General features: G+C 52.4%; 1 protein-coding gene across 1 annotated transcript in view; it reads left to right on the top strand.

Annotated features, from left to right (window-relative positions):
- The first annotated feature begins 867 nt into the window (after positions 1–867).
- Positions 868–8634, top strand: part of DNAH1 (dynein axonemal heavy chain 1) — a 72962-nt gene continuing 65195 nt past the window's right edge. Inside the window, 5 exon segments of the mRNA XM_006917564.3 lie at positions 868–1310; positions 4316–4691; positions 5555–5627; positions 7890–8064; positions 8516–8633. Of these exon segments, the coding sequence (XP_006917626.1) occupies positions 4350–4691; positions 5555–5627; positions 7890–8064; positions 8516–8633 (708 nt within the window). The 5' untranslated portion in view covers positions 868–1310; positions 4316–4349.

The raw sequence follows: 8634 nt of genomic DNA, 5'->3' as shown, positions 1-8634 counted from the left end.
AATACCAACCTGTCTTACCAAGCCTCAGTTTCCCCACCTAGGAAATGGGGGCAATTTTGAGAAGGCGCTGGGCAGGTATTCTCCGATTGAGGTGGGGTGATTTTAAAATTTTATTTTGGCTTGTAACCCACCTCTTTTCCTTACAGAAAAACTGAAAGACCAGTAGAGTGTACATCTGTAAACCTTCAGATTCCCTAATTGTTAGCATTAGACCACTTTTGCTTTATCTTCTTTTTATACTTATCTATATACCAATTTTGCTGAACCATTTGTAAGGAAGTCGCAACAGCAGATATCCTGACATTTGTTCTGAAATTCTTGTCTGTATCTGCTAAGACAAGGACAGTTTCCTATATTAGGGGTCCCCAACCTCTGGGCCATGACTGGTACTGGGTCAGTGGCCTGTTGGAACAGGACTGCACAGCAGGAGGTGAGCGGCAGGCCAGAGAGTGAAGATTCATCTGTATTTGCAGCCCCTCCCTAGAGCTAGCATTACCACCTCAGGCATTAGATTCTTGTAGGAGCACTGGTCCCTGATGCCAAAGAGGTTGGGGACCACTGTCCTATATAACCACAATACCATTATCACATCTAAAAAAAAATAAACATAATTCAATATTCAGGGCAAGCAGGAGGCTCAGAGCCTGAACCTGTGCCAGGTCATTGGAGCACTTGGTGCCTGAGACCAGGGAGGGGGTGCAAATGCACCCACTGCCCACTCTGAGGAGGTGGAGGAGTTGTCTGATAGTTGGATGTGACTGTTATGCTGAACCCCCACCATTCTCCCTGCCTCCGCCCCCCCACCACACACACACACACACACACACACGCGCGCGCGCGCGCGAACCAGAAGCGGCTCCTTCAACAGTGACTTGACTGACCATTGGTCCCAGTCCCCTCAGTTGTGGCTTAAATATCAACGTCCAATTCGTAAATTTCCCCTGTTACTCTCCTCAAATTATTTACATAGCTTAAAAATTCAGATTTCTCGCATAGCATTCGGCTTTTACTTTTGTCTCTTACTCTGGAAGAGTCTGGGAGAGAAGATGGATAATGGAGCCTGGATTTGAGAACCTAGAGCGCGGACACTTTCCCGCCCCCCGGAAGTGGCCCAGGCCGGGGAGGGGAAGCAGCGAGTCGGGCGGGAGAAACCAAGTCCCGGAGTGTGTGGGGGAGGCCGATGCAGACCTCGGGGAGATTCCGACGGAAACTGCGGCCCCACGGTGCCGGATGGTGCCATCCCTTAGCAACGGGCCCAGCCTCCCTCCCTAGAGACGAGCCGCCAGACCAGACGCTGCGCCTTGTAGCCGGTAGGTTGGTAGGTCTTTGGGGCCCAGGCGTGGCGGAGGGAGCACTGGCAGGGAGTCCTTGATAAGGAGCAGAGGGTGAGTGGACAGGAAGGAGGACATCCTCCCGCCCAGAGTCCACATCCCTGCCCATGAGTCTGCGGCCGTTTCCAGAGCCTTGGCCAGTGGGAAAGGAGTGGGGGGCTCAGTTTTAAACGACCGTGCAGATGAGTCCAGTACTTACCAGACCGATTTTTTGGGCCCCACTCCTTGCCCCCAACCTGTGAAAGACCCAGGCAGGGAAGGAGCTGAGATTCTGGTCCTGAGCAGCCACCCAGTCCCTCTCCTGATCCTGACCACATCCAGTCTCCTTTGTCCTCAATGTCCCCACCTATAAATTGGCAGAGTGCTGCTGTACCTCTCTTAAGTTGTTACAAAGATCAACTTGCTGCCTTTACTCACCCCATTCATTAGGCAAACACTTTCTAGGCCTCAGTTTTCATTCTGGTTCTGCCAGATCTTGGCTGTGTGGCCTTTGCAAGTTTCTTGACTTCTCTAGACTTTAGTTTCCTTGTTTGTGGATCGGTGGTAATAGTAGTACCTGTTGTGAGGATTAAATACCCTTGTTCATCTGTGTCCATCCAACCCAGTGCCTGGTGGGGTGATTGGGTCACATGAGTTGAATGTCAGTGAATCTAACCTGAAGCTTCCTCTAGCTCAAGCCAATAAGGCTCCCAGGTGATCTGACTGGGGAGAAATAACCTGGGTTCAAATTCCAGCTGTGCTTCTTGCTGTGTGACTTCACACAGGTTACTTAATCTCTCTGAGCCTTGTTTTCCTCATATCTGAGAAATGAGGATAGTCTCAGTTCCTACCTCAGAAGCTTAAGTGAGATGATGTGTGAACTACATCTAAACCCCTTAATAATATCACCATTCCCAACACTGGGCCACCCTGGCAACTTACTGGCCAATTCCCTCACACAAATGAGGGAGAGTGCCCATGCAGAGGCTGCCATCACCCCCCTGGGGCTGTGACAGAAGACAGTGGTCTTTCTGTCTGTCTGTCTGTCTGTGTCTGTCACAGGTCCTGTGCACACTGGCAATGTACAAGTGCCCAGAGCTTGGGTGGGACTGGAAGGTAGCCATCAATCCTTGTAAAGGGCTGAGGGACAAAGAAGAAACAAGACTCTGAGTTTGCAACTCACTCTCACACCTTCTTTCTTGGAACACGTCTGGATGTATGCCCCCACTGCCAACCTGCTCAGAGGGAAATGGTTCACAGGAGTAGCAAATCCCCTGCCCCCCATCACAGACTCCTTTTGCCCCCAGAGACACTGAGGTGTCTTGGACATTTCTGCATCTATTTCCATCAATCCTTACACCAGTGAAGCAGCCAAGCATATTCAAGCCCATTTGAGAGCTGGGGAAACCAGGGAATGGAACACTTTCCTGTAGAGCTGGGACCTTAGTCTCTCTAAGGCCTAACTCTGTTGTTTATTTTGTTCAAGGATGAGGCGGTCAGCTGTAGGTTTGCAGCCATAATAGGGCTGAACCCTAGTGAGTTTTCTGGGTTTTTTAGGGCGCTCTGGGAAGGGCTGGTGACTGTCAGGTGGACCACACTTAGCATTGTTTTCAGCACCTACCCTGGGAGGCAGCTGGCCACCCAGGAGTGGATTCAGGGAGCAGATTTCTGGTGGAACATGCTTGACTGGCTAGAAACTGGTCAGCCTTTGGGCTCAGAGTCTGGGGCTTCCTGCCAGAGTCTCATCTGCCCTTTACAGTCCCTTAAACAGTCTTGCCAACTCACCACCCTCTTCTTAGAAATGGACTCAGCAGCTACAGGCTACTTTGGCACTGCTGGGGAGGTTGCTCCAGACAGCCCTGGCTGCCCACCCACCTTTCAGGTCAGTCCAGGCAAGATTCCCCTGCCATGAGCCAACAGGAGGTCTACACCAGCCAGTCCCACCAATGGCTAAAATAAAGACGATGGGGCACAGAACACCCAGCCAAAAGGGGGCACCTGTGCTGCAAGCTCCTGGCTGCCTTGTACCAGCATGCAGGGGGTGGGAAATGGAATGGGGCAGAGAAAGGGTATGTTACTTGGGCCAGGCCCTTATTTCCCTTTGTTAAGGTGTTCCCATTTTTTATTGAAAATTTTATCGAAATAGTTGTAGACTCACTCCATTTTTATCTTTGCATCAGCATTACATGAAAATGCCCTTGTCCAATTTCTTATAATGCTCCCCTGACCAAGGAGTTCCCCCTGGTGATGCATTTTGAGGTAGCCAAAAGCAACAGTGGCTTGGCAAGGGCTTGCTCACCCCAAAATGAAAATTCTGCACAACCTCAACCTTGGGATGGTGGATGAGCATGCAATCCAGTGGCACATCTACTTTGCGGAGACAGGAAGGTGTATGTTTCCTAAACTAAGCTGACCCAGCTCAGTTGCTGGCAGTGAGATCTATGGGCCAGGGGAGAGTCAAGGCCCCTCTGTGAAGGCCACCTAGTCCTCTGGCTTCTGAGGTATGGTTAGGGGGCAGGCATGGGTGGGGGAGGAAGGGCATGGCCCAGTGCCCCACAAGGGGAGAGACAGGGCATCTAGCAGGGGTGGGGGCAATGGGTCTGTCTCTGGGTGCAAGTCATTTTGGGGAAATGGCCCTTATTCATTGAGTGAATAAGCTCTGGGCTGCCCTCCTTTTCTCCCCTTGTGAGAAGCCAGGCCTTGCTCTCTAACGTGGGTGGAGGGGGTAGGCAAGTGCAGAAGGATGCACTATGGGCAGGAGCATTTGCAGAGCTTCTCAGACTCCCCTTACTCAGCCCTGACTCTGGGCTCTCATTACTCACATGCAGCATACAGGGAAAGGGGGGCCCCCTGTCTCCTGGTGGGACCCTCCCTGCACTGTGTGTCTATCCAGATTAGGCAGAGACCACTCCTTCCCTCTCCCATCCCTTTTCCATTATCCATGGTGCTCCTAGGAACTGAGCAGAGGCTAGCAAGGACCCAGTGATGCTGATATCTTCTCCTAGGATCTCTGGCTGGGCTATCGCCCTGAGAAGCAGCATGGAGCAGCCTAACAAAGAAGGATGCAGCCCAGGAAGGAACCCTGAGGGTCCAGAGTGCAGCGGTACTGCTGAGGGCCGAGAGTCTAGTCCTCTGAGGAGGAGTCATGCGGGCCTAGAGCATAATCTGAGGAAGATTCTTCTGAGATCAGATTCTGGGTCAGAGAAATCTCCTCCAAGCCCTGACCCCAAGCTCCCAGCTCTACCCCTGCCCCTCATACTGTCAGACTTGGGGCAGCCCCGGAAGTTGCCCCTGACAAGCACTGATAAGAAGTACCCAGTGATGAAGCAGCGTGGGTTCTACTCTGACATCCTCAGCCCTGGAACCTTGGATCAGCTTGGGGTGAGTGTGGCAGCCATACCCTACCAACCCTGAGCCCTCCTTGTGGGTTCCATTTACGCATCCTTTTATTTATTCATCCATTCTTCTGCCCTTCTATCCTTCCATTCTTCCTTCCCTCCTTCCTTTTTTCCTTCCATCCATTTGTTCACGTATCCATCCGTTATCCATCCATCTATCAATTTGTCCATCCATCCGCCTACCCACACATCCACCCTTCTATTTATCCTTCTGACCATCCATCCATCTGTCCATTTACTTATCTATTCATTCATTCAACAATTCATTACTGAGCACCTGCTCTGTAGCAGACCCTGAACTGAGCACTGGAAACAGTGAAGATGAAATATACGTAGGGCTTTGGTCAGGGAGCTCCCTCCCAGCCCTGGTTTGGGAGGGGTCCTTAGATGAAGTGGCATACTATTGAGATATAAAATATGGTAAGGGCTAGGGGGAGTGTCCCAGGCAAAGGGAACTGAAAGTATAAAGGCTTGGTGTCCCCGACAGAGCCCATGGCCCAAGCAAAGGAAGAGGGTATACTGTGAGGGGAGAGATTGATGTTTGAGGCACATGGAGGAAGGAGAGAGGACGACTAAAGAGTCCACAGCCCCATAGGTACTAGACAGCCTTAGGAAAGTTTTAGGCATGGGGAGGGCCAAAAGAGATAGAACAAGGACCCAGTGATAATCCATTATGCCTGGGGTGCCAGAGTGGCCTTTGGGAGGAGAGGTGCAGAAGGAAACCCTTGCTGACCTACCCCCATGTCCCTGGTGAAATTGAAGGAGACACCTGGCCTTGGGGTCCCCCCAGGTCCTTCCTTTCCCAAGAGCTTTACACCCTCTCAGGGTTCTGGGGTTTGGTTTTAGGAAGTATGCCGTGGCCCCTGCATGAAACAGGACCTCCTGCGGCAGTCCGACCTTGACCAGTTCACTCCAAAAGGTCAGTGCCCAGGAGGGCTGGGTGGGTGCGTGTATTTAGAAGCAGGGCTGCTAGTCTCAGGGAGATGGTCTCTTCCTGGCTGAAGGTCTCAGTTTCCTCAACTTTAAATGAGGATAATAAGAGATAAGGTGCTTTGCAAGGGCACAGCTCACAGTGAGTGCCCAGTGAACCACAACTGCTTTATCCTGACTCTTAGCAGAGCCGAGACAAGGGCACTGCAGTGGCTTAGGCTGCTGAGGGCCAGGGCTCTAGTTCCCTCCACCCAGCTGGGGATGGTAAGAGTGTATTTTCTGCCTCTCTTGGAATGGGGCTTAGAGGAGGCCAGGACTGTGTCTGAGCGGCTCCCTGCTAGGGCCCCAGCACCTATAACAGGGCCTGGCATAGGAAGGTGGCCAGGAGATGTTTCCTACAGGAGGAAAGGAGAACTCTGCTCTCAGTCTCTGTGATGAGTCTTGTAAGGACTGGGACAGGTCTGCAAGGAGTAGAGGCAGTCTCTAGTGGCAGAGGGAAGAATAGAGTGGCTCCAGGAGAGGCAGTGAACAGGGTGGGACCCTGAGTGACAATAAGGAATTAGGTGGAGCCCTCCCACCTGGCTGGCAGACAAGATGTCTCCTTCAATCAGGCACAGATGCCCCATGGTCCTATCCGTTTGCCCCTCTTCTCCAACCCTAGGAGAGGCCTGGCTCCTTGATGATACTACCCAGATTAGTCCTCTGAGGGCCCTCAAGCCTCATGGGGTCCCTTAACCCCCAAAAGTGGCACAAGAAACATCACATGCATGTTCATTTGTGCTGTGATCTGAGGTTCCAGCCTATTGTGTTCAACAGTCTCACAACTATATGGCCCAGAAAATGGTTACAAACCACAAATATAAGAGCTGTGGAATGGTGCTCCCACCATCCGTGGTGGAGTAGGGTCAGGGTGGTCAGCAACTCTGCAAGCCCCATCCACGTGAGGACAAGCAGCCCTTAAATGCCACAGGTGATAGCAGGCAGGGTTCTTGGCCAGCAATAGAAGTCCACTCCATTGCCAGAAGGCTAAGAGGAGTGCTTAAGAAGACTGCTTTGGGCTCATGGATGCAATAGGGGCCAGAGGCAGGCTTTGCTCCCCTCACCTTGGCTCCTGCTTGGCCCCTGAGACTCAGGGCCAGATTCAGAAGCCCAAGGTTCTGGAAGTGGAATGGGGTCATGGGCCCTCTGGCTTAAGAGCAGGCAATTAGGGATCTGAAAACCACCTTCTTGGCCAGTCCTTTTTTGGTGCTGTGAGGTTCCCCCAAGCACCTGGCAGCTCTGGTGAGAGAATGGACTTCAGCTGAAGCCAGGTGGCCTCCGCTGAGCCTCTGGAGGCTTCTGTGGGACCCCAAAGGGTACCCTCAAGGTGGGCATTCTTACAGTGACTCTACCTCTGACTGCAGAGAGGTGGCAAGGCCCAAGGAGAGGTCACCAGAGCTTCCCAGGAGAGTGGAGGGAGGCCACCACTGAGCTGTCCTGAGCCCATCAAACCCCTGGGGAGGATGGCTCATCTCCTGAAGCTTGTTTCACACTCTATTTCCTACCTCTATGGTCTCAGCTTTCCTGAGAGTTTCCTTTCCACTTGATAGCCTGAAGGCAACTCCTCAGTCCCAGGCAAACTGGAACGGTCACGCTATAGATGTCTCTGTCCACCAACTTCCTTCCCCTAGACCTGGAATGAAGCCTCTGTATGCCCTGATTATCTAAGTAGGGGTGGCCATTTTCTGACTCGAAGGTCCCCCAGGCCCCAGATGGTGGTGCCTCTGATCCTACAGTATCCAGGAGGTCTTGGGTCTGCAAATGGCCCCAGGGAGTGAATGGTGTTCAGACTCTGAAATGCTCGGGAATCCTCTGGGGTAGGGGTGGCAGAAACCCATTGCAGATGTGCAGGGAGTTACCTCTTTGCCTTCCTATCCATTTGTAATCACCGCTGGTAGTTTGATTCAACATCTAGCCTGAGTAACGGCCACTGGTACTGGGGTCATGGGTAGCATAGAGGGGAAAGATTGAGCATGCTGCCTCTGGGTAGGAAGAGTAGGACCAAAACAGTCCCTTGTCTTTCCAGGCTTGTTCCCCCTTGGGTGCCTTGTGCCACATCTGGCTTCTCCCCACCACTGCCTGACCATAGGCTAGCTCTGAGCTTCCAGTGACTCAAAGTGTTCATGCCTGGTACCTACATAGCACTTTGTGTTGTGGGGTATTGAGCCCCGGCCTGAGCCTCTGTAGCTTTTGCCCCTTTGTCCACTTCCAGTCGGAACTTTTGAGATTCCTAAGGACTTCGAGGAACGCCTGGAGCTTCAGTGCATCGGGTCCACCACCCAGTTGCTCACCCAGGTTGACTTCCCACTGCAGGCCTATGAGCCCAAGGTGCAGGTGCCTTTCCTGGTGCTGCCGGGCCAGTGCCCCCGCAAGATTGAGATTGAGAGGTATGGCTGGGTGGGAGGGCCTGTCCTCCAGGAGGCGGTATCCACCCAACTCAGGGAATAAGGGACAACAGGATATTCAGTGACCATCCCCATGGCTGAGGTTACTAAAATAGGTCTATGTGCAAGTGTTCAAATCAAATCCTCTAGCCCCTTATCCTCTAGCCTCTATCTAGTCTCTTAATAGGAACAAATTGCTTTTCTTGCTGTGGAATTGGGGAGGCTGGCATTTGGGTCAATATAATAGAACTGCCAAGCAGGACAGAAAGGCAGTTGGAGTGTAGGACACCAGTCCCAGCTACCCCACCATTTCCTGATGTATCATAGAGAGGCAGAGGGCCTGGAGGGGTCCATGGGCCCCATCTCTACCCCACAGCCCTGTGGACTCTTGCTGACACCCCTGGAACCACCTCACATGAGCCATCATGAGATTCTCCTCCTCTTCCTCTGCCAGGAGGAAGCGGCTGTACCTAAGCCTGGATATTGAGCAGTTGCTGGCCAGTGAGGGCATCGACTCCAACCAGCTCATGCCCAGGCACCCAGACCCCTACCAACCCCAGACCATCGAGCAAG

This window comes from Pteropus alecto, unplaced genomic scaffold (assembly GCF_000325575.1).
Source record: "Pteropus alecto unplaced genomic scaffold, ASM32557v1 scaffold75, whole genome shotgun sequence".
Lineage (NCBI taxonomy): Eukaryota > Metazoa > Chordata > Mammalia > Chiroptera > Pteropodidae > Pteropus > Pteropus alecto.
Note: the sequence above shows the minus strand (reverse complement) of the source record. Positions and strands in the feature narration are given on the sequence as shown.